The sequence below is a fragment of the Drosophila suzukii genome, chromosome 3, assembly GCF_043229965.1.
Source record: "Drosophila suzukii chromosome 3, CBGP_Dsuzu_IsoJpt1.0, whole genome shotgun sequence".
Lineage (NCBI taxonomy): Eukaryota > Metazoa > Arthropoda > Insecta > Diptera > Drosophilidae > Drosophila > Drosophila suzukii.
This window is the reverse complement of record NC_092082.1, coordinates 4,007,676-4,034,455: the sequence shown is the minus strand read 5'-3', so window position 1 is coordinate 4,034,455 and position 26,780 is coordinate 4,007,676. Positions and strand designations below refer to the sequence as shown.

At 42.3% G+C, this 26,780-nt stretch overlaps 2 protein-coding genes across 2 annotated transcripts; one reads left to right on the top strand and one right to left on the bottom strand.

The window, feature by feature from the left end:
* The first annotated feature begins 613 nt into the window (after positions 1-613).
* Positions 614-26,033, top strand: fng (Fringe glycosyltransferase). The gene is made up of 7 exons (XM_017079393.4): positions 614-954; positions 6,893-7,297; positions 14,987-15,035; positions 16,117-16,219; positions 24,050-24,188; positions 25,037-25,211; positions 25,276-26,033. The coding sequence occupies exons 1-7, from the start codon at positions 823-825 to the stop codon at positions 25,509-25,511; spliced, it is 1,239 nt and encodes a 412-aa protein (XP_016934882.2). The 5' UTR covers positions 614-822; the 3' UTR covers positions 25,512-26,033.
* On the bottom strand, positions 22,695-24,025 carry LOC108013507 (uncharacterized). The gene has a single exon (XM_017079394.4). It carries the CDS (start codon positions 23,959-23,961, stop codon positions 22,813-22,815), a length of 1,149 nt encoding a protein of 382 aa, XP_016934883.2. The 5' UTR covers positions 23,962-24,025; the 3' UTR covers positions 22,695-22,812.
* Positions 26,034-26,780: the final 747 nt, after the last annotated feature.

The window sequence follows — 26,780 nt, the reverse complement described above, 5'->3', positions numbered from 1 at the left end:
GCGATCGCACAACATGCTCCACAGATAAGTTAACGCAAAGTGACAACGTACAACTTTTAATGGAATTGTCGTCGCCGAGGGGCGGCGGGGCGTGGCAGGGGGCCTTGCAAAAGGGGGGAGGGAGGATATATGACTTAGCCAAGGAGTCACCGGATTTGGAGCGCTGCCAAGTTGTTTGAGCTATGTTTACTTAAAGGGTACGTAGGCCACAACTGGAAAAAGGGACCTTCAAAGGCAGTCGTATTGGATTCCGATTTCGATTCTGATCAGAAAGTGGGCGGAGCGGGAGGAGACACGCACACACAGGCAGCAGCTACTGTGGCACAAGCTAAGAAAAGAGAGAGGAGAGCGAGAGAGCCCCCAAAGAGAGAGACAGAGAGAGAGAGCGGCGATCAAAAAGATAGCGCCTGCATGTGCTCCCATTGGAAAATTGCAGTTGCAGCGGCCCACGCTTCCAATTCGAGCAGGTCTATCTCGCTCGATCTCTCGCTCACCGCCTCTCTTCTCACTCTCTCCCCTTAGTGGTTTTTCAGGTTTTTGTTTTGTTTACGATTTTCGCTGGAATGGAGAGCCGAGCCGCCAAGCCAGCTCAAAGCGCGCTTCCACAATCAGTTGCTTTCCAACTTTCCAACTGGCAAGACGTCAGTGCGCGCGTGTTGAAAAGCGAATTTTGAAAGATTCAAAAACTCGAAAAATCAAAAAGTTCGCTAAACTAAGACCCCCTGCGGAAAAGAACCGAAAAGTTGAAAATATTGAAATATAACAAAAAACCTAGTGATCGAATCGAGGGGCTTCGATGTGCGCGTAGTGGCCCGTAATCGTATGATGAGCCTGACTGTGCTCTCGCTACCGCAACGTTTCAAGCGAATCCTGCAAGCCATGATGTTAGCCGTCGCCGTCGTCTATATGACCCTGCTGCTCTACCAGAGCGCCTACGGATATCCGGGGATCCAAGTGAGTTCTGGGTTCTGAGTTCTGAGTTCGGGTTCTGAGTTCTGAGTTCTTCAGAGTGGGCGACATACCGATTGCGTGGGTGTTGTTAGCTCTGCGAAACTGTCATACGTGTGTGTACTTGGTGATCTGCATAAGTTTTGCCAAGAAAAGGCCAGACAATTTGCATTATCCCCCCTTATTCCGATCCCGATCCCTATTCCGATCCGATCGACGACGACGATTCGTGCACTTTCATAAATCAACGCCGGCGATTTGACTTTTGCAGCTGCGCATGCGTCCGACGTCCGGCTTTGGCCGTTAAAAAACCTTTTACGCCCTTGCCTTGCATATAAAACAGTTTCGGTTCTTGGCTTTTTGCGCTTTATACCCTTATAGGGGGTATCATAATTGAGCTCAAATGTTTGCAAAGAACTCTCTTAAAAGGATATACTCTATATTGAGTGTAATCCTCAGGGGTATATGAAAGTTCTATGAGTGTTTTTATCACGATCCTTAAACGTGTTCCGAAGAGTTAGGATATCGTTAAGTCTAGAAATCTTGAGTACCTATACCAATTTTAGTAGTCTATCCCAGGTGTTCTTAAAATCAGCTCAAATCCAATTGAGTATTATATTTTTACCATTTAATTGTATTTGATAGATGATCCTAAGAATAATCAATATCTACATATCATATAGCTTCTTAAGGAACGTTAAACCCACAAGAGTATACCCAGTTTCGATCCCCAAAGCCACTCTTTCCTGCATTTTTTTTTCCGTCGGCAGAGCGTCGCCAAAGCTTTCAGATGCCCGTTTTCAGGGCCTGTCAGGGTTCTGAGCCCTGTCTTCTCTCCCCATTTATTATTGTTCTCCTTTTTTTGCTTCGGGTTTTTGCATAAATTTTTGTGTAATAAAATATTGTGTGCTAATATTACGAACGTGCGGCTGAGGGAGGGGCAATTCCAAGGAGGTGGAGCCGAACGGATTCGTCCAGTGGAGAATCTTGTCAGTCGCATCACAGATAACAAATAGTTGAGGTCCGTGGGAATTGGCTTACAACGCCTCGTATTGCATTCTTAAATAGTGTTGGACACCTTTGCCTGAGATTTCTATTTTTAGAACTCTTGAAATTAGAACTGGTCTTGATATTTTGAGAGGAACCTAAGACAAGCCATAACAACAATGTACAAATTTTCTTAGTGGCTTTTAAATCCACTTTAATAGTCATTTGTATTTTATACAAAGAAGTGCCTCAACTTTGTCTGCGCTGTAGTTAAATTCCCTTTCTTCGATCAGTAATCCTAGCTTTGCAAACTTTCACATTTCGCCCCTGGCAACAGAGTTTTGAGCTCATAATTGAATCAGCTCCTGCATCCTTGTATCCTTGTAATCCCAGCCCACTCACCACCTTCCGGTTCCTCAATTTGCAACTCAATTGCTCAACTTTGGGGCTTCTGTGAGTTTGTGGCCCTTCCTCTGTAATGTTTTCGCATGCTGCCTCTAGTGTAATTAAAAACTTTATGTTGTTTTAATTCGGACAATGTTGTTGATGTTGCTGTTGTGGATCTTCCAGTTATTTTTCTGCTCCGGAGTCTAACCGGAAACTCGGCAGAAATTAGTGCTACACACATCGCACTACTAAATGCTGAGCCGGATTAAAAAAGAAATAACACAACAAAAAAAACTGTCGACAACTGCTGTTGCTCGTTGTTGGTCTTTTCAATTGAAGTTCTTCCATCGGAGGTCTGTGACTTGTCCCAGTTAAAAAACTGCATGCCATGTACAATTTGCTTAATTCTTTTTTTTATATTTTTTTATTTATGAGTGTTCTTTTCTGCTCCTAAATGTTGCGCAAAAATTGCTGTTTGTTGACTTGACTGGGCTCGATTCTTCGAACTGTTGAACAGTTGACTGGACACATAGTCGTACTAAACTGGGTTTGGCATTCGGCTGATAAAGCAATAATTTCGAAATTAGGTGGGGGTCCAACCCCACCCTGTTCAGTTCCCAGTTCCAAGTTCCCAGTTCCCAGTATCATGTCCCATGTCCAGTTTGCAACTCACGTCGCCAGGTCGCCATGTCGCGTGTTGCTGACGCATAAATCATAAACGAAATGAATAATAATCGTCAAACGATTTGGTTGTTTATGAATTTGTTTAAAGTGGCGCGCCGAATGGCCATCAATCGCTGATTGATTCGAGTAGTTTGTTTGTGGCTACACTGAAAAGTAAAGTGACACATTCGAAAGGGATTTCTAAATATTTATATATTTTGGGGAGAATTACAGACTCAAATAATTCGAATTACTTGATTTGTTTGGTTGAGACTCAAGTAGAGGCATTAAAAATAATATTTAAATTATATGGATCACATTTTACCATTTCATACTTAATACAGATAATAGGTTTGGGTATGGAAAATATATACAAATATTGAAAAAATAGTCAGAGATCGTTAAAAAAGGGGCTACACTTAAAAGCAAGACGAGATATCAAAGGAGGATTTTGATACATTATTAAAAACACTTCGTTAGATTTTATAACATGATAGGTTTGTTTGATATGTAAATCTCACTTACTACTCAATACCATTTAATCAATATTGCTCAATTTGAACAATTTGATACTAATTATTTATGCGAAGTAAATATATAAAATCACTTTCAAAGTAGGTAAAAGAAGCTTATCAAGATCAGGAAAACCTCAATAAGTTTAAGAAGAACAGTGAATCTTCCTATTTATAATTTAGATTTGTAGTATTTTTCCCAGTGCAGGGTAAATACATAATAACATTAACAAACTCTTCAGCTGAGGAGCATGCAAATCAGCTTCAGCGGCCTCAAGAAGCCTTCCAGGCAGCCAGAGAGACAAAGATACTGTGATGTGATGATGTGATTCCTGTTTTTGGCCAGGCCAAAAGCAGGTGCCTGCTCTTCCTCTTCCCATGGCCAACTCGATGCAGCTGGTTGGAACTCAGATACCTTTCCCGGCCGCACAATCCCTTGCCGCTCACGTAATCAGCCCCAAAAAGTTGACGACATTAAGCTGCAGAAGGCGCCTGATAAAAGAGGAGTATCTGCAGCTGGGCAACCGAGTGTACGAGTATCTGGGTATCTTTTGGTGGTCGCTTAATTGAGCCTGGGATGCCTGGTTGCCGAGCTGCCTGGCTGCTGTTGTGTGTATCTTATCTTAGATTCGTATCTTACGGATAATATTGTTAAACAGCATTTAATGAAGATTTTCCCGCTCGCCCAGCTGGAGGCGAATGGTTCTGATTGCATTTTTTCGGTTGGGGAATGCCTTTGATTTTCGATTTCGCTGATTTATGCTTTCCGTTATGGGACCAGAGTTTAACTCAATTAATCTTCGCACAGGTCGATCAGGGGTAGATTCCATTTGGCGCCCTTTCATATCATTCACTCGCACCTCACCGTCCGATTCTTTTGGCCTGCTTGTTATTGACATGGAAATGCTTATAAACATATTAATCACTCGGCTAATGAAGCATTAGTCATTCGAGTGGGCGTGGTGGGGGGGCGGCGATTGTGCGGACCGTGTTAAATTTGTTTTGGGATTGGCTCCGTCTTTACATCTATTGGATCGCCTTTCGCTCGGTACTTGTATGCTGTACACACAGAGAAATAATTTTTATAAACAAGAGTTAATTAAAATGTTAGAAAAAAATGTAAATGTATACATATACAACTATAGTTTAAAAAAAAATATAATGAAATATTTCGCAACATGGCATTATTACAGGCTGCATGAATGGTTTTTGGTTTGTGTTGTTGAACCTAATTATAGCTATAAGTTATAGCATATCCATTTGAATTTTTAATATTTTTTTTATGTGTACTTGTAGTTTTTTTTAATGTGTTTTGTATCTTGTATCTGACGGAGTGCGCAGGCGGCCTGCATATATGGGCACACGTGTCGGACTCGCATTTGTATCTGTATCTCAAACTGAATCTGAATCAGAATCCGCAATTGTAGCTATATGTATCTGTATCTGTGCTTGTTCAGTTTCATCACGTTCGAGTAATTCGCAAATCCCACAAAAGTGTCACAAAGCATTGCTGTTTTGTAGTCCATAGTCCGTGTACTTGATTTGCATACATACCATGTAGTATGGTTAAGCCACTTGCATCATATCGGATCGGGGATTGGAAACTGGCTCACATTCTAATCCAATCCAAACCTTGAATTTACGGAACCCGCTTAATTGAAAGAGGCGTTCTCCGCGTTATATAACCCACTCGGTGGCTTTCACTAGTTTTATAAGTCTCGAATCCCTCACTCAAGTCACGACTTCTTTGCTATCTTTCTTGAGCAAATCTGCGCTACGATTTCCCATACTCGCAATTTTTCTGCCACCATCAAATTAATATTTCAACATTTTAATTGCTTTGGCTTTTCGGGCTTTGGGGTTTCGGGTTCCCATCGGCAGTTTACACCTGCCACTGTCATCGTCTCCCTCAATAGCCATTTCCTCATTAGGGAGCTGCCATTATATTGAACACCGTTTGGCTGTCGATCGTGCGGCAATAAAATTCTATGAGCCCAACTTGTGGACGCGCTATCAACGAGACAATATCGTGTGAAGCAATATAAAGCAGGGGGGCCTGAAAAGAGAAATCTCTTTCGGGACAAAAGCAGGGGAAGGCCAGAGCTAGATTTATAGCGGAAGTTGCTTTCCGATTTGCATAGAGTGCTAGAACTGGGCTGTCTTTCACCCGAGGTATTACCCATTCGAGCAGCGAACTTCCCACCTTTATCGCCGCCTCGATCAGGGCGAAACTCCACGCCCCACCTGTCCCCAATTCCGCGGAGGGCCATTAAAACGAGCACTGGGGGAAATCTCAAAGAAGAGCAATTGAAGAATCGCCGACAACAAAAGCAAATGAACCTGTTATCAGTGGAAATTAATCAAGCAGTTCACTCCGACTCACAGCAATCTCAGTGGGTTTCTGTTTTGGTCTTTCCCTTACCATCCCAATCCCGATCCCGAACCCAAATCCCGATCCAGAACCCAATCCCAATCCCAATCCCGATCCCGGTTTGTTTGCTCTTACTCAGCATTTATGGTGGTGTTGCTGTTGTTTATTCTGCCTGCTGCCGCTCATTTGTTTGCCATTGTTGTTTGCCATTGAAGTTCGCCTTTGTTTGCCAGGTGAAAATGCCCGAAGTTGAGTCGAGGAGTGGGAGTTCCAGTCCCCGGTCCTCAGTACCCAGTACGCAGTCCCAGTTCGAGTTGAGTGTCTCTGATAGAGCGGGGGCGTCTTCATCTTCTTATTGCCCTACGTGCGATTTACACAACAAATTTACATTAACCCCCCGCCACTTTCTGTATTTCTTCCGGCGCACACTGTGAAAAAGTGGGAACATTCTTGGAATATCAAAAATAAATGTTTTAAATAAAATGTTGGTCTTTTATTTTATGGGGATTAAGAATGGGTACATATTCGATTTGGTTATTGAAAACTTAGTGATCGTATTTTTAAATCGTTTCAATAAATCGAACAATTTTTTATATATTTTTCGAGATACCAATGTTTTTGCAAACCTACAAAAAATACATCTAAACAAGCCCATCATAGTTTGGCTACATTTTTTTTTTTGACACTTACTCAGTCTTACTGTCTTAAATGATATCAAACATAAATATATTATGATTTTTTCACTTAGAAAAGGAACAACAATATTTAAGAACATTTTTATAGATTCAAGGACAACTAAACATTTTTCGCTATATAATTTTTTAGCTTTGTAGGATAGGGTGATGAACAATTTCTCAAAATCTTAGAGACGCACTTTTGATCCAATTTCGAAAGATTTTTTTTTTGGGTGTAAGGGCTGGGAAAAACTTCCATTGAAATTTAGGTGGTTTATAAAATACTTCTGCTTTGTAATACTTCTTAAAGACCACATAACCGAAATCTAACGAAATTTCTCTCTCTGCAGGTGCCACACAGCCAGGTGGATGGCCTGGTCAGTGAACCCGTGACCACACATCGCGACCAGCTGCTCCAGGACTACGTGCAGTCCTCCACGCCCACCCAGCCGGGGGCGGGAGCTCCGGCCGCCTCCCCCACCACCGTCATCATCCGCAAGGACATACGCAGCTTCAACTTCAGCGACATCGAGGTCAGTGAGCGACCCACGGCCACCCTGCTGACGGAATTGGCCAGAAGGAGCCGCAATGGGGAGCTGCTCCACGATCTGTCCCAAAGAGCGGTGACTGCGACGCCCCAGCCGCCGGTCACCGAACTGGATGACATTTTCATCAGCGTGAAGACGACGAAGAACTATCACGACACCCGGCTGGCGTTGATCATCAAGACCTGGTTCCAATTGGCCCGCGATCAGGTGAGTCTGTCTATCGATCGGCGATTAGTTCGGAGCTAATTTCCTGGCAGGTCGTTTCTGGGTGGGTGGGCGACAATTGGCTAAGTGGGGTGAGCTTCAAAGGTTGGCCAAAATCGGGGGATCGAGATCGAGATCGTTGGCAACTCTGGCCGGGGTTTGGCCAATTTGCATAATGAGTTTTTAAGCTGGCGGGAATTGATTTGATTTCGTTGCTTAATTTTATGTCTGGCTATTTATGATTATTTTTTTGGCGTTCTCTTAATTGGCCATAAAAATGTCTTAATTCATTTGGGGCTTACTGACCATGAATATGGCTAATAGCATTGGTTTCATTGGTTAGCCAAAAACGATCGCTTTTGTTTATGATTTCATTGAGTGCTAAACTGCTAAGCTGCTCAACTGCTAAACACAAAAATATAATCGAATTCTGTTCGGTCAATGGGGTTTTCATGTGGTGAAAGGATATATTTATTGTGGGCATTGTTCAAGTGTTGCTGCCACAACGGCAATATCGTCTGAAAACGTAGTGCCAACTTATGCAAAATCACGCGTCACAAATGTGTTTTGTTATTGTTTACACAAAACTGCACTCGTCCCCTTCGGTTGACGTTGCTGACTGGCATTGCAGGCGAGTCAGACGGAAAACAAAAACACGAACCGAAAACACAAATAAATAACCCCCAAAGGAACATGGCAGAGTGGTATGGTATGGTATGGTATTGTACCTTTTGGAAAATTGTAAAAATGCTTGACGAGCACGTTTCCACAGGCATTTTGCCATCAGCAACAGCAACGGCAATAAAAGGGGTTTTTTCCCTCATATTTGCAAACCCCTCAGCAACGGAAAGGGGCTTAAAAAATACACTGATAATAAAATGGATTAGTAAAAATATATATCTGCATATTGAATTCAAAAAGATCTGTTCTATGTCCTATACCAAACATTTTAAATGTGATTTAAGTTAAAAATATTTTAGCCAAGATAAAGAATATTAATTTTGACATTAGCCATATTTACTTTAAATATTTTATGCCTTTAAAGACATTAAATCCTTCGACTTTCTTCGTTTTTTTATAAGTGTACTTTAAAAATAAAGTTAGTAGGGGCGTTCTTTTTTTAAAAGTTGGAAACGGTTATCGTTATTGGCAGAATTTCCAAACTAAACGTTGGAACAACATTTAACCGGCAACATGCCAACCAGCAACTAAAGTTGCTCCTGTTGCACTTGCAACATTTCGCAGCAGCAACAGCAACATATCGCCTGCTTTTCCTCAAGATTTTCCTCTGCTTTTGGCCAATTATTTTGATGGAAAATCTGTGGCTCATGTTGTTGCACGTCATTTGCTGTGTGGTTAACAGCAATGTGGAGCAGCGACAGGCAACAACTCAAAAGTTGCGTTCGATTTGATTGGCTGCTCAGCATCGTTTGAAAACAATTTGTTGTAATTGTTGGTTGTTGCTTGTGGTGCTGTTGTTGTTGTTGTTGCTGTTGCTGTTGACGGGTTGTTGCTGCTATTGTTATTGTTGCTGTTGATTAATGTTTTGTTTGTTGTTGTCAAGACAGCGCCCATAAAAGGGCAAAATGCCTGACTTGGCTAAAACCCGATGTTGAATCGATGCTGAGCTTGTTTTTTTCGGATGCCTCGGAATGGGGATCACAAGATGTGGGTATTCTTCTTCTTCGTCGTTGGTAGTACAGAAATGGCTGCAATTGGGTAAATTAACAAATTTAGAAACCCAGGGGAGCAGGTATTACAGAGGATTTTGGACAGGCTTTCGATGGCAGGATGCATGGACTTTTCACGACTTTATTTTAGTTACTTTCCATCATTAGTAGTTTTAGTTGGATATTATTTATAAATACTTTGATAGTCTTGAATCTGGTATAGTAAAATTATACACATTTTTAAGGAAACAGATTATAAATCAACCGAAGCTCTGGTATTTCATGTATTCTATATAATATAAAGGTTAGAAGATACAACATGTTTTAAATTGAAAATATACATGTGTCCTAATAAGATGGAATAGGATTCTAAAATATTATTTGGAAGCCTTTGGAAGAACCATTTAGATGTGATAAATATTTTGCATGAATCGAAATGAAAACCAATTACACACAATCTAAAATCGTATTAAACAAAGGCTCTTGAAATAGCCTAAACAAAAGAGTTTAAACCGAACTTTTGGAGGTCAATCTACCACTCGAACCCCGGCGGCTTTGTACCTTTTCAGATCAAGAGATCTGGTACTTGACAATCCGTGTGCCCCCATCCACTCCTTGTTTGTCGGTCGTTTGATGAATGATTCAAATTTTTCATGCTTACAAATGAGCATAAATTACTGTAAACAGTTTTGGCCAAAACCGGAGAGCCGTAGCTGCAGCTCGACTTTGATTGAATGCCCGTTGCGGCTTAGACAGGGGGAAATCGCTTTGCATTTTCGTTTTTATTTCCACTTGGATATTTTCCGGCGAACTGCCGACTGGCAGGCCTGCCACTGACTTTTGCCTCGACCTGGACCGCCTGACTTTGGCTACCAGTTTTTTTTTTTGGTTTTTCCTTCTGTTTTTCCAAAGCAGCCCGATTTGCATGCACTTTTCCAGCCAAACAGTGGCAATCCAAAGTCTCTGCCTCATTTGTTGGGCCAGCGGACGTATGTCAAATGTCAGCACTGGATCTCTGGATCTTTGAATCTCTGAATCCTCTGAATAGATCAGCAAACACAGAGTGACAGCTTGTCCAAGGAGTGTTCCTGTGGGTGGTTGTCATTGTCTCGATTTGCTTGTCTTGATTTACTATTTAGTTTTAATGAAGCTTCAGGAGTTTCGTTTCGGCCTGACTTATTGTTTGATTGATTCGCATGGAATGGAACCAGTTAGGCAGTTTTGGTTTTTATTCACGTTGGTTCTGGAGAAAAACCCGGTTTTTTTGAAAGCTCTCGTCGCATTTTATTAGGCCTACATGTACTTGGTCAACGGCTCCCTGGAAAAACAATGTCGTAAAACTCGGTTAGACCATTCGGTGCTGATTTTCTGTTTTTTTTTTGGTTTTTGGTGTCGCCAGTCCCCAGTTGTGGCTATTAAATTCATAACGCGCCATGTCCCACAGTTGCGGCTTAAATCTCATTAACTCGGCTCCCTTGCTGGCATTTTTGCGCTTTAATATCGCTGCTGTGGGCTTGAGCACGGTTGAATCACTGGGTTCTCTGGGTTCCCAGTTCTTGGACGTTGACAGCCATTCCCGTCCAGAGCCCCATGATGAATCACTACTGTATGTGCTATACTACATAGTACCATAATATCTGGTTGCGTCAGCTGCTCATAAATAAGGAAACGGACCTGCCATCCGCACTTGGAACGATCTCGTTGTTCAACTTTTTGAGCTTTTCAGCTTTTTAGCTGCCCCGCTTTGATTTGCCTTTTCCCCCGATTCGGATTCGGATTCGGATTCATGTCTATGAGCATGCAATGCCAATTAGAGGCCAATTAATGACAATAGTCGGTACCGAAAGTGTGCCGCCAACGCACAAGATAGAATATAAAACGAGCAGATGTCTATATAGTACATGCCCAATACAGTGCGGTACGAAATTGTGGGAGTGATTAAATAAATTCAAGAAAGGGTAAAAATAATATATACAAATGTTTACATGATAGATGATTTTATATATCCTACACTCAAAGAAGTATTCGGACTAAACTTTAAAGAATTTGGACTCAAAAGTATTACCTATTTACATCTTACATAGTATATATTTTCATTTTTTCAAAAATTCTAAAAAAATAAAGTCTTTCGTTTCTTATGAAGATTAACGAAAAACCCTGAAAACTAAGTTGTATTTAAGTTTTTTTTTTCAAAATTTCTTTAGTGTTTTTTTTTTGAACCCAACTGCACATAAAGCGCATTCATAGCCATTCAGAATTTATCGTATAGTAACAGCCCGTGCCAGAACTTTTGCGGGGGCCTTGCTCTGTTTGAGTTCTGCTCTCAATGCTCTTCAATTGAATTCAATTCGCAATAAATTGGAATTTCAATTGTTGCTGCTTTTTCCTCCGCTGGCGGCGACACAATTTCGTCAGATGTCCAACCTACCCATCCCAATCCATCCCACTGTTTAACCCTCAAAAGCCCGCATGCAACTTCCTTTTTAATGGTTCTCGTTGTCAGTTCATATTTGCGTTGTGAACATATCTGAATCCACATGCTTTTGTATACATATATGTATAGTGGATGGCCTGTTCTGTTTATCCACAGAAACAGCACAGAATTCGATTTCAGAATGTCCCGGTTGATTGGCTCTTAATCACTTTGCCATCACATTAATTGAATGCTGAGTGGAATACCTCTCTGAATACCTCCTCTATTCGATTTCAGAGAGTTGCTTTGACTCACAACAAATCACTTAATTGATTCATTTGCCTGTTTCTGTTTCTGTTTCTGGTTCTCTTCAGAGCGTTTAACACTTTTGTGCCTCGGTTGCCCAAGGGGCTTATTCTACAGATTTCGAGACCCGGGGTGTAAGCAGGTGCTTCGGAGGGAGGGTCAGATCCCGATCCCACAAAGAAAACCCGAAAAACCCATAATTAAAATCTCAGCCTTTGTGGTTTTGTAGCTGGAGAAGATTACGCAAAATGCGAAACGCCCAGAACTTGTGGTCGCTTCCTGAATTGAGCGATGCGTGTGCGTTTTCAGCGTTGGCTGCTGTTGATGAGCCTATAGTTATGGGAAGCACTTAGGTCTACGAAGGGTATGACTTCTTGGAGAATAATTTATGGTTTTAAAAGTGATTTGTTTTTTTTTTCGAAAATCAAAATAAATTAGTTTTGAGGTTTATTAAGTCTTTAGGTTCAAGATTCAGTATTATCACGTTCACTAAACTACATGACATTATTAAAAGGTAATAAGAAATTGAAAACCAATTAAGTGTCACTAAAAATTTTGATACATCCGATGTCTAGTAATAATAAATTTAATGTATATTAAGTAGACTCATGAAATTTTAAAGAGTACTAAAACCTTACTAGCCAAAAAAAAAAAACACATTGTATCTCTTTTTTTATAACCCCAATAGGCGAATTCGTAAAATAAATACCGTTAAAAATTTCGCCATCTAAACTTGATAGGTTTTTTATTAGTTCAGTAACGGCCAACTTGCCAAAGTCGATCAATAAAACCATTTTCCCCCCAACTAGCGGCAACTTTATTGGAAGTCTTGACGAAATTAGTCACATCCTGAGACTATTCATTTTGGCGCAACTTTCACTTTGTCTTCGAACTGCACTGGACAATTTTGGGAAAGCATATCCATTGTCCACGCCCCCTGCTCATAGATAATAATTTTGGCCACTTTTCGTTTTGGGCCAGGCCAGTGCAGAAAAATGCAGACAACAAAGCCATGGTGTTTGGCTTCGGTTTTTTCAGGTATTCGGAGTGCAGAGCTGTGGAGTTGTTTAGTTTGGGCCTGGTCTAGATGGAAGGCCAGCTGCAACCGCAGACAAAATGCGCGGCTAGCTGACCGCACCCCACGTGCTTTTCCAGGTGGGGATTTCAAAAGGGGAGGGGGTTTTTGCAAGGGTGGGCATTAAATTTTAGCGCGACCAAGGAAAAACAAAGCACATTGGTAAGGGGAAAACAACAACAACAACAAGAGGCCAACAGCTAGCGGCCAAAAATGCTTCAATGGTTTGTCCAAATGGTTGGCCACAGTTGCCTTTGGCCCGCAGCTGCAGTTTAGAGCTGCAAACGCAGACGCCATTGAAAATGCATTGCTTGTTGCGGCTTTTTCCATGTTGGCCAAGTTGGCTGTCGACTTGGCCAGCTGGTGTTTGGCTTGTGCTTTTCCTGGGCCGCCTTTTTAACGGTTGGCTTTTTCCCTCTTGGGCGCCGAAAACATAACGAATTGTTGTGGCAATCGCTTCGTTCCAATTGAGTGCATGCCACGCCATGAAAATCCAGCAGAAACTGAACAGATTTCTGCCACCAAGTGTTGGCCAAAATTTATGAACTTTAAATCCTTCGACGGGATTTTATTCGATTTTAGGGAGGTAGGTTGATCTATCAAACTGTGATCAGAAATCGATGAAACTTAAGGAAGTGTAATTTTATGGGAACATCTTTATCACATGCTTAAATAAATCTAATATTCATCTAATTAAAGATCAATATTAAATTATATAAATTAAAATTCTTCGAATGAATTGAACGGTGGACCTTCACGAACTCTTATTTTATAAGAATAGCTTTTAATTTAAATCAACTAAATTATGAACTTGAATATCCCCTGAAATAGGGATTGACATCATACAATTGCAGAGCAATTGAATATGTTTTTTTTTGTGCTCATCCTATCATCTCCCGGTTCTATTGATTTCCTTGTTCAACCATTGATAGTTAACCATCTCCTCTACCCAATTCTTCGGCCCAGAGAGACTCTTACTCCCTGATTTCCTCAGTCTCGCATTTCCAATCGCTGCTTTCAATTAACTTGGAGTTCTAAAGAACTCTATTTATGGGACACTTCCATCAGAGCGGCCAAGTTTCGCCATAAATTTGCGAAACACGTTGTAATGCTGTTTGTCAACAGTTGGAACAGTCACATAAATTAAAAGCTAGTCAAGTGCGGACTGCAACTGCAGCAGCAGCAGCATCTGCAGCACAAGCAACATCAGCAACACCAGCAACAATAGGAGCACACCAGCAACAACAAGCCGGCAACATGGTGTTAACATTTTTCGCCCCAAAGCGGGGAACCATCCCGACGACTCTTCAAAGAAAAAAGTGGAAAAAGCAGACTGAAAGCAAAAAAAAAAAAATGGAAAATCTGGTAAAAATCCATGAAAATTCAACAGACGACTGGGTTCGGTGTTGCTGCTGGTATACTGGAGTACTGGAGTAGTTGCTGATGTGTGTGTGTTTGTGCCTTTTCCAATGTTGTGGATAAAGAACTCCAACTGGAGGCGAACTGGCAAACTGGCAAACGTTGACTTTCTAACTGTTACAAGTCGTTGCTCAAAATGCTTGTGGAGCGGGCGTATTGTTTGCCCAAGTTGTTGCCGTACCTCTTACTTCCCAAACGAAACGACGACAGCAACATGGCCAACAGCAACATGGCTAACAACAACATCAGCTATTGCTATAGCTGTTCGTGTAGTTGTCAAAGCCTTAAAACGATTTTCGCCTGATTTGACACAAAGGCAACGACAAAGGCAAAAAGTTATTAAGGGAAAAAACCCCACAGCCAATTGAGTTGTTCGACTAACAAATTTATTAGGGCCAACAAAAAAAAATAGTAGGGAGCCCTCGCGAAATAGATTATGCGACTTGATGGCGGTTGGTGAAAGCCACTAATGAGCGGGAAATACACTCACCTCCTGAGAATTTAGAACCCTACCGCAGTCAGCGATGCATAAAAAAGACGCTTCTTCTGGGGGCCTTTTTGCTTGAGTTATTTCTTGAACCGCTTTTGAAGACACAGGGTGTGTGGGAATTTTCTTATCTGATTGCTGGACGCTTTCTTGTAAGCTGCTGACCAAACGCGTTTTTTTTGTGTTTGAATAATTATGCCGTCTGAAGAGTTGTAGGCCCTCCAAAGTTTCCCATGCTACGATTTCTTGTAATTTACATGAACCACAATTATGCAAATATCGATGGACTAACTTTTATTTTCTTTTTTTTTATTATTTGCAGACCTGGTTTTTCACGGACACAGATGATCACTACTACCAGGAGAAGACAAGTGAGTAGAGGAAGCCATTAGTTATTTAACCCCTTCTCCCTTTTGACCAAAAATTGAAATTTCCAAGCGAGGATGAAAAACGAATTTATCACAAAGGAACAACAGCCTTTTATACCTGACCAAACGCAAAACGCCGACCTCTTACCTTTCGATCCCGATGCGGATCCCTATGCGGAACCCAAAAACCCCAAAACCCGATCCCTGGCCTTTCATTTCGTTGCCTTCGTTAGCCCCGTTCTCAATTTAGTTTCACATCAGCCAAGTGCCACGCCCCCAGCACCGCCTAATATTGGCCACTGTCTGGACCATCCGAAAACCGATTAAAGTTCATAAATTCCATATACCACATAGAGGGGCCAGAGCGAGTGAGGAAGCTTCATCACTCACCCGCATTTTAATTGAATTGCAGCTCGGGCTGCGCTTCGATTTTCTTGGGGTTTAATTAAAAAAAGTTCAAATTTCAATTTCGCTTCAGAAAAATTGTATTTCATTTTTGCATACTCCAGCGGACAGGGCACCAAGAATAAAGAATGAAGAGCCGAGAACCCAAAACCCCAAGACGATCTCAAGTTTCACAGACAAACACACACTCACACAGACTCCTTTGGTATTTTGATTAGGCCAAAAGGATTCGGCTAAACACGCTCGGGGATTTTGAGTTATGTGCAAAAGCTGGGCTGGACAAAGGATAAGTTCCAGTCGCCGTTGTCTTGTGTTTAAATATTTCAACAATTTTCATCCAATTAAGGCGCAAAAGTTTTTGTGCGTTGCTCTGCTTTTCGCTTTTTATCCTTTTTTTTTTGTGTTTTTTTTTTCTTGTTTTCTGCTTTTTTCACTGGCATCTTTATCTGCGGCGGCGGCGGCTGTCAAACGATACAAAATGTATCCGCTGGATATGAGCGGCATTCTCGACTAACAAGCTACTGTTCGTTCTCGAGCTGCGAAGCCTGGCCTTTTAGTTAATTAACATAGAAGTGGGCCCCTTGGCCAACGGCTCCTTCTGTTTCTTGTTGGCCCGCTTAATTACCAATCTTTATCAGTCTTTTCACCTCGCCCCTCTTCTCGTCTATATTCTTTTCAGAGGGCCATCTCATCAACACGAAATGCTCGCAGGGACATTTTCGCAAGGCGCTATGCTGCAAAATGTCCGCCGAATTGGATGTCTTCCTGGAGAGCGGCAAAAAGTAAGTAGAAACTTCTAAAAAACATAAATCAAAAATTGCAATTTTCATTATCAATCTAACATTAGTCAATAATAAGAACTATAAGTGATAATATACCTTTGAATATTAAGTTGATAAGTAACTCTTACTAATTAGGGCAGTTTACCTAAATATTATTATTGTACTAGTAGCGGAAAAGGCTAAAAATCATTTGCTTTATCAAAATAAACATCCATATTTATATAAGCGATACGATTTTGGCACATCCACATTGTTCACCATAACAAATCCAGAAGATATAAGTCTTAACTTTGTAATTTCCCCTTGATTGGATATCCATACGTGTGCTGAGCTTCAATTTCATGCAGAATTATGGCATTAGCTGGGGAGTTAAGAGGTCAGGTTGCACGTTGCAGCAGCAACAGCAGCAGCAGCAACATCATCACCATCTCCTCCAGTGGAACCCTAAAATGTTGTCATATTTACAGGGCTTAATGCTGCGGGTTCGATGCATTTCGATGCTTAACAACTTGAGAAGAAGAGCAATGACTCCTTGTGGTCTCGCAGTTGCTGGCCGTAATAATAGACTTTAATGCTTTTAATAAGCGACCGCAGGAGAAGCCCATCATTCTATCCATGGGCAATACAAACACCCAGTTCTCGGCGCTGGGCTCTCGTTTCCCAGTTCTTGTGCTGCAGCTGCCATGCGTTCTAATTTGCGCAATTAAGACGCAGCAGCAACAGCAACATCCACTCAAAACTTGTCCAGCAACCGCAGCGGGAAAATAATAAGGAAAAAAAAGGAGCAGACCAGAAAAGACACTTCAACTAGCGCCCAAAGGAGCAGCCTAGAAATTCTTCTCCTCTTTTATTTCTTATAATTCTTTTTTTTCCTTCTTATTTGTAATTACACCGAGGAGCAGCCAAAGCAGCAGCAGCAACAACCTCAAGAAATCTAGAACAACTTGGACATGCTTGGACTTCAGATGATGAGGATGACGAGACGAGATGGGTTGGCTAGATGGCTGGCTGGCTGGCTGGATGGCTAGCTGGCTTTCATCTTAAGTTGACTTGCCGTTTTGGCTTAGAACTTGAAACTGTCATTATGGGAGCGCGGAGCATGCAATCAATAGCCACGGCAACAGGCACTACAACAAATTGTTGAAACAAAATAAATGGCCAGCAATGAAAATGTGCAGTTATGAGCAAGATGAGGCAGTTGTTGCTGCTGTTTATGTTGCTGCTGCTGTTGCTGCTGCTGGTGGGTCCACTGCGGCATGCGGCTTGAAAAAAGGCAAAAATGAGAGTACAAGAGATATGAAATGGTATCAGGTGGCACAGGAAACTGGCCGGGCATCCTTCTGGCTGATTGGCAGCGTTTAAGACCCGGCAGGCAGCCAGCAACATCGAAGTCCCTGGCCAAAAGAAAAACCGGGCACAACATGAAAAAGAGGTTAATTAACGTGCATTCGAACTGGCAATTATGCCACGCTGCTTTGCTGCTTTTGCCTTGCTGCTTTTGCTGCCCCCATGCTTTTTACAACCGAATGTTGCTGTTGCTGTTGCTGCCGAACGACTCTTACGCACGGCAGCAACATGTTGCTCGCAATTGGTTTCGGCAACCGTGGGGCGTCTCGGGCAAAAGTAGCACTATTAAATGCAAATCCAGGCAGTTCTTTTAATTGCGTTTTATGTGAATTTATTTGCCATAAAATATGACTTATTCGCCCCACTGTGCGGTGGCTGGGGGAACGCCTTTCGCTCGCCTTGAATGGCTAATTGCAGTTGCTGTTGCTGCTGCTGTTGCTGTTGCTTGTCGGTGTTGGGTATCCATTATAATACCAAACAATTAGTGCAATTTAATTAAAATTACAGCAGCCACAATAGCAACTGCAAGTCATAGAGAGAGATAGACGAACTGACAACTAGGCGATGACCTGCCCCGTCACTCAAGACTCCATTGGAACTCCCACAAAAAAACATAAAATCATCAATTATGAACGTGTATGTGTGGAAATACCAGGCCACGGAGGCGCCAAAGGTTCGATGTGCCCCACTGTGCGCGACATTTGCCTTTGGCTTAGGGCCAAAAAAAACTGGGCTCTTTATTAATTAGTTTTGTGTGTTTTTTACCGACTCTAAATTCCATTCTCCCAGCTGCCTGGCCTAATCTCTACCGATTTATTCGTTTCAAGTTCTAATTTATCTCCTCTGTGTGTTCGTTTTGATTTGGGTGTGTGCCTTTTGAAAGGCCACACCTAATGTAGCTGGCGAAACTTGTCAGGCAATTGTATAAACGGCCACTTATCTGATTGCAATCCGAGGTTTCGCATCTCACGGATACTCTCTCGACCGAGCACGTTTCGTAATCAACATTTTGACATAATAAGAGCGCCTCTCCTTTTTGGTTGATACCCCAAAAACCAAGACCCTCAGTGTAATTACAACACGTAATATGCGTAATATTCACAGCATAAAATGTAAATGGGGCAAGAGAAATGGTGCCGAAGGATGGGTTATGTTGGATTGGTTTGGGGGGGCATCAATCAAGACCTTGCCGATGATGATGTTAATACGGCTGCATGTTACTTCAAAGTCTGTGGGTGCGTGGGAATTCGGTTCGCCCGGTTTTCGATACGGTTCATCAAGGAAATTTCCCAGGGCACCGAAACCGACTTGGGGTTAATCCCACATTGAGCCATAAAATAATAGAGCAGCTCGCACTCGAACTCGAACCGCATTTACTTCGTACATCCATCTATGGCTGGGACACTTTTAATCGTGGTTTGATGTTGCTAATGCACTTTCTTGGCTGGAGTGGAGGAGCCACCCTATGTGGAAAGGCATACTACATGCATGTGTGGAAAGCCAGATGCTTACAGCTCGATGTGTGAGAAAATTTTCCCTCTTTTCCACGGTTTTTGCGGCCAGGGGCAGCTATTTATAGAGAGAGTAAAGAGATGCGTGTGAAGCTGACAGTTTTTCCTTTAGGGGACGGACAACTCTTCCCCACTTGCCGCTTAGAAACGCATCAATTTCATTTATTTGCCACTTGTGGCAGCACCACAACAATCCCAATTATTCAATTGATTCGATGGTGAAAGGGAGAACAACATGCATTTGTTGACATTGTCGCCGCATGTAACAAAAACGAAAAAAATCAAAACTTTGTCGGAATTGTGGCAGCGGAAACAGGCAATTTCACTGCAATTGCAATTGCAACAGTACATATATGCATATTGGAGTTGGACTAGGAAATGCAATTGCTACTCCACATCCGGGAAGTGGAGTGGATTTGCTTTGCTCTACATTTCAATTAGCGCCTCTCGCCAACACACCAGCACACCCACAGAAATTCGCATAATCGCCGGCAATTGCCTTCAATTTGCGGGCTCAAGTGCGCGCATCCACAAGATACAGATGCGAATACAGAGATACAGATACACTGTCTCAGAATTAATGATTTGCTTTGTCAACCGCGGACGACGCCAGTTGACAAATGCGTTTCAATTGTTTGACCAGCCGCCCAAGAGAAATGCTTTTGTAAATGCGCAGGCGCACAGGCCCGTTGATTTCTGACTCATTTGGGTGCACAACAAAAAAAAATATAAGAAATATTTACAAAAAATATATATTCAAAGTTTTCTTTTTGAATAAATAGTGCACTAAATATTTATAAATAAGTTTTTTGTTCATACTTAACATTTTAAAATTATTCAAACTCTAAGTGATCTTGTTTTTTTAGTATTTGTTATAGTTTCGTATTTACAAGGCTTAAAAAGATTCATAAAGATTGTTTTCCATTAAAAAATCCGGTTTTTTTCCCGTGCACTCCAAATGGAAAGCATCGAACGACTGCATCCGAAGTGGGAAGATTAATTTCCCTTTCAGCTCTCGATGCATTCTGTTAATGAGGCAAACATTTTGGTTGATTTAAGTGGTCGGACTGCCGCTTAATGTAAATATCTTGTATGTCTGCCCCCACGGACATAATGACACATTGATTTGTATCAATCCGCGAAACTCGAAACTCGAAACTGGAGTCTGGAGATCCGGAGACCCGAGATACTTTCTGCTGCTCGGGCAGATGACAGCTGACTTATTGCTAATTGCAGGAGAGCCTGGCTTGTCTCATTCCGAAAGGAATGGAAAAACAACATCGAGACCACAGACCAGAAACAAAACCGAAACCCCAAACCGAATGAAATCAGTTCGTCATCGTCGTCTGTCGAGGTTTTTGGCGATCGCTTATCTTTGGCCGGCTGTCAAAATACTTTTAGCGCGGCCTGTTCGTTCGTTACTAAGTTGCCTGCCGCTCTTAATGCGAAATCTATTAAGCCCCGGTCTTGAAACGCCTGCAACTCCAGATATATCTCCTTTGGCCGACTTGAAGTGCCCCGTCAATCATTTTTTATTGTGGCTCCAGACATAAACTCATTTCGCCTGCAATGTGGAATGACGACGCAGCCGCCAACGCCCCGCCAGCGATTTTTTAGTTTTTTTATTCCTGTTTTTTTGTTTTTTAGTGGGTGAAAGGGGGTTAAGTGTGGGTCGGGGCGGGGCTGAAAGAAAGAGCCCAGCTGGCGAACTGATCGAAATCTGCCCACATCAGCAGGAGCACCACCAACAACATGGGTTAAAGATATAGCTATATGGCAATAGCAGCTGCTGCAGCAGCGCGAATAATTGGAAAAACGGGTATGGAAATAAACTAAAGTTTGCACTCGTTTCGCATTTCAATTTTTCTCGGCCAACGGCCACACACTCGCATGCACAGGGAGAAATTTCTAGATATATTAAAGAAGAACTAAAACCTTAAAAAATATACATGAAGTAGGAATGCACTGAATAACATAAATAGTATGTATACAGTTATGGTGCTACAATACATTCCTATCTTTTATATTTTATAAATTCTTCTTTAATTAATACGTTTCTTAAAAATATATGAAAAAGGAATGTATTCGTATTAACTTCGCAACTTATATTTATTTTAAAACTTCTTAAACAGATAGTTTTTCTGTGATTAAACTTTCTTTTTTGAGGTATTAAATTAAAATTGATTTTTACCTGTCTGAAAACTAATGGACATATTTGACTTATTTTCCCGAGTGCTTTGTAGTGCAATCCGATGCACAGATAAACAAAGAAACAGAAAACCGGCAAACACAAAACAAACAAACAATTTTCGAAGCGTAGAAACAGAGGAAAGCCACCATCAGCGATCCCCGAATCGATAACCCGAATCGAAAGAACCGCCGAATGAAAACATTTTCATAAATGCCTAAGAAATCAAAGAGGGGGTTGGGGTATGGCGTTAATTAAACGACAACGAACATAAACTAGCGTATAGATTTCAATTTGGAAAACGAAGAGGGAAAGCAGCTGCCTACGATTTAAGTTTTCAGAAAAGGGGGAACAGGGATATGCTCTGTGCATAATTAAGCAAATTAAACGCGCATTTTTATGCGTCACGAAGCAACTAAAGGCTGGGAGTTGGAGTTAGGGAAAGATAGATACATATAGGAGGGTTATATAGAGGGAGTTAAACTGGGGAGTCGCGGCCTTTTCGCACAGGTATCGCATGTGGCAGCCACAACAGCAGCAAAAGCCAAAGTCGTAGACAACAGCAGCAACATCATCCAGGCAGGCAATTTATGAATGCCAGGCTTTAGGAGTAGCATCCACAATCTGAGCAGCACACACACACTCCACCTGGCCCCCCTCACCTCGATCTATTCGAGGCTTATGCAATAAAAATTATATTAAATTACCCAACAGACGCAGCGACAAGCAAAGACAAGACAAGCCAATCCTCCAAGATTCGATACGATTTTATTGAATACTTACGAGCTCAACGAAAGTCGCGAAGAGCCAAGAAAGGTGCTTGGCTAGTCGAAGCTAAATATACTCTTTGGCAAAACGTAATTCGAATAACAGTATAAACAAGTTTTAATAAAAAAATCTAAGCTCTAGCAATTCTTTATATATACCAGTCATATTTCTGTTAAATCATTTATGAAACCCATCAGATTTTATGGTTGTGCCTTAATGGATGATCGCTCACCTAAAAGCTTTACTAAGTAGATAATATCTCTCAGATAGATGTTCACAGCTTGAACAAAAAGGTTTAGTTTAAACAAGCTGCTGATTAAGATAAACATAGACCCAGAGTTCTGTAGAGTATGACTTGCAAATTTCTCTTTATCGAGCCCCCCATTCGGAACACAATATCTCCCCAAAGGCCGGGAATCCCCGTCGACGAACAGGGAGAACTGGGAACTGCACCCAAACCCCACGATAATGATGGCCAGCGCGGACCTTTCAGCTGCCGCTTAATGCCATCATTAGTCCACCGTGGGCTACCGGATATGGCTGATCGTTTGTCACTATAAAAACTGCAGCTGCAGTCGCGGACTTGACTTGAGATCTTTATCGGGGTCTATATATATACACCCATATGTACCTCCAACCCGGTAATTGCAATCTAAATTAGTGCACTTTTTATGCGGCTTAACGGAAACAGCCTTGAGAGGGGGCCGCACACACGTATATATTTGCTTTATTGCTTAAACGAATCGATTTGGATCGGGACTAGCAGTTGGTACTACTGATTAGTCGAAACCGGAAACACAGGAATTGCGAACGCCATAGATAGCGTCATTGGCTTCGGGCAATTTGCAGACTTTGCCCTTGGCAGGACGATTAAGTCGATGGGAGAGGACATTCAGGTCGAGATTGTTAACCCGTACCATCAAAGTGGGTTCCTTCTCCACGGATCGGCAGACCACGGTCTTTTGGCAATTGACTGGTGAACCGGTGGGCAAAAGGGGCATATTCCTGACCGGGGCATCGGGGAAAACGCCCATGGTCTGAGGACCAACATCAACTCCCACATTGGGATTATTACAGGATAGGCAGCACAATCCAGTATTGATAAAGCCAGCAGCTCGGGGACAGGCATCCTTTTCCTCAATCAATCTCAAACGGCGATCAATATCATCAAAACGATCCCGTATGTATTTTTTCAGAGCCGGCATATGGACTTTGTCCAACTTACTATCCAGCATATCCTGAAGTTCCTCCATGGTGCCCAGAAAAGTTAGATTGTATTCCTGAACAAGAGACCTTAGGTTTTCTATCTCCACCACACATTGTTTGACAATTTCCAAGCGCTTGAAGAGATCTTCGGTTTGCTTGAGGAAATTCTGTAGAGTGATGTAGAATCTTTCGAGCTTCCTGCTGACCTCTTCCATTTGGTTTAGGATTGGAGTGGCTATGCGACGCATAAGTTTCTTCATAAAGTCCATGTTGGCGAGAAGACTGCAGGCAATCTTGTTGTCCTCATCGCAAACGGTGCAAAGATCCTCGCACGGAGAGGCATACTGCTCGGCCTGGTGGATTTTGTACTTCTTGTCCTTGTCCTTGTTGCAAATGCGAATTTGCTGGAAGTGGCACTCCAGCTTACATTCCAACTGCTTGATGCGTTGCTCCAACTCTTGAACCTTGTCCAGTTGCTCGGAAATGGGCACCACTGCCTCCACATCGAAGGGTAGAGGTGAGATCTTGGACTGCTCGAGGATTCGTTCCATGCACTTGCCTTCAAAGCCACTGATCCTGACCACATCATTCTGGCAGTTGAGCTTCTTGAGCAGGACATTCAAAAGGCTATGAAGGACAGCCACGTTTACATGGGTCAGTTCGGGAACACCCAGGGCAATCCTGGTCATCTCCTCCAGAGTTAGGTCCAAGTGAGCAGGCATTGTTGTTTAATAGTTTAAAATATTTTAAAATATATATAACTTTAGTTTGAGCTGTGTGTTCTAATGTGGTTTTCTTTCTGTTTTCCAGGTGGTTCTGTCACTTTGATGATGACAACTATGTCAACGTGCCCAGGTTGGTGAAACTGCTGGACGAGTACAGTCCCAGTGTGGATTGGTATCTGGGCAAGCCGAGCATCTCGTCGCCGCTGGAGATCCACTTGGACAGCGTAAGTGCAAATGCCAGTTATTTCTGCATATTTTCCTATATAGTTCGTAATTACAAGCCAGCCTGCGATCGCCTTTCTCCATCTACTATTGGCCCGGCCCAAAAGCCAGAGCCGTGGCCGTTATTTATGTGGCCACCATGGCCATTTGTCTATGCCGCCATTTGGCTTCCAGCTGCCAGCGCAAGCTATCATTAATAACCGATATGATCTGGCGCGGCAAAAGCAATAGCACAAGCACAAGCAAAAGCAGCAGCAGCAGCCTGAATCCAGGTCCCAGTTTGAGTTCGAATTTGAACCCGTTTTCCAGTCCAGTCCAAAAGCAAGCCAAGCCATTTGAAATATCGTCAGCTGATCCCGTAATGAATGTGCAGGCCATAGTTTTATCTGAGCTTAGCTTAGCCAGGGATGGCAGCCAGGTAGACCATGGAGCCAAACCCATTCAATAACTGGCTCACCAATCCAACCCTGATCGCAGCAGCGTGCATAATTAAAAAACCCCAAACTTTACGCTTCATTTGCGGGAGAAAGATCCTGTCAAGTCTCGGCTTACGCTTTGGCCAGACCCATGTATTAAGTTTCCAACTCGCACATGTCCATTTACATGGTCAATTAATCAAGCCATGTTTCGGGTTTTCGCTTAGTCTGGGCTCTGCTTTTTTAATTTCGAGTCAATTTTCTCTGGGCCATTGCCAAAAACCAGAAATGAGTCCGAAAAAAATGGATGTTTATTTGAGTTTATCCTTTGGTCCAGCCATCCTCTTTGGGTTGTTGGCAAGGGACCCATTCATAAGCCAGTTCTTCCGTTAATCTTGCCTCTTTTCTTCTCCTCTCTGATTTTGGACCCGCAGAAGAACACGACAACCAACAAGAAGATAACCTTCTGGTTCGCCACTGGCGGCGCTGGCTTCTGTCTTAGTCGGGCCCTGACTTTAAAAATGCTGCCCATAGCAGGTGGCGGCAAGTTTATCAGCATCGGCGACAAGATACGTTTTCCGGATGATGTCACAATGGGTTTTATAATAGGTGAGTTTAAACTGGAGACGATAAAAGACCCTGACCCTATACTTACCTTTATCACTTTTCACAGAACACCTATTAAAAGTCCCTCTAACAGTGGTGGACAACTTCCACTCGCATTTGGAGCCCATGGAGTTCATTCGCCAGGACACGTTCCAGGACCAGGTGTCCTTCAGCTATGCCCACATGAAGAACCAATGGAATGTGATCAAGGTGGATGGGTTCGATCTCAAGACCGATCCCAAGCGTTTCTACTCCCTGCACTGCCAGCTCTTCCCCTACTTCAGCTTCTGCCCGCCCAGATGAACTGGAACTGGGTGATCTAGGATCCCAGGATCCCATTAGGCTGTTGCAGGCGTACGTCTGCGCTGGATCGGTTGTGAACCGATGGGGCAGGCGTCAAAAACAAATCTCGCCACTGTGATCTAAGTTTAAGTTTATGGTATACGAGCAACGAAAAAGGTTCTTTGTATATATACAATATATTGAGCAGCTTCCAGCTGGACAGATGTGCTTCCTAATGGTATAAGTAATACTTTAGCTCTAGGTCTTGCAATTCCAACACACTTCCAAGTGCTTCCCTATAGCGTTACACGGATTCTTCCAATCGACTTAGTGCATAGTTAAATTAATGGTCTAGTCTACGTTTAAGTTATCTTAGCTTCAGAGAGACCGCTTGACCCTCTGCTGTGTAATACTGTAATGCAGTCTAATATTGGCCTAAACTAGCAATATGCGTGTAAATAGTAGATCTAACTAACTAAGGAATGTTTAAACCATTTTGTTAATTTTTAGTTTGCTTGAATAAAAACTGAATATTTTATTAAATTGGTTTTGTTAGCTGTTTTCTTGAGGATTGTGAGATTCTCTTGCGTAAGTATACTCATTTTATTATTTACAGTGCCCTTCTCTGCGCTTCTAAATGTTAATACTTAATGAAGTGCCACCAAAGTTAGTTTTCGAAAATTAGTGAGAGAGTAAAATAAATTTGAAAGCAGCGCTTAAACTATAGGGGAAGCAATAATTTCACATAAGTCCAATTAAGTTGAGCCAAACATTCGAAGGGACTTAAACTGGATCAATAAAATGGCAAATTAACTGGCACACAATTGGCGTATAATGGTTCTTAAATCCTCTTCACATGAATAATGTTGGCCATTTAAAATGCGGAAAAAAATACCATGCATGGCAGACAGCATTTGGGAATGCAAATCTGCCTCGAGGGTCCTTGAACTTCGATGTTTTCGACTTGTTGGCCCATCGATGTTTGCTGCGGTTGGCCGGCTTATCGGTTTCGTGTCACCGAACATTCTGTCTACTTGCTGTTCGGCCTCAGCTTCCTGTTGCTCTGCGCATTTTGCATTTTTTGCGAAAATTCGTTGTTAATTAACGCTAAAAGCCATGTTTAAGCCGCTAAAGCGTTAACTTTCTGGCGATATGGATCAGAGACGGTACGGCGACAGGACAGCGAGCGAGCCAGAGGCAAAAAGATAGACATTGACATGTCCACGTCGATGCCCGACGATGTCCATGTCCATGTCCTGAGCCGAGACAATGTGCTCTCCGTCGGACGGA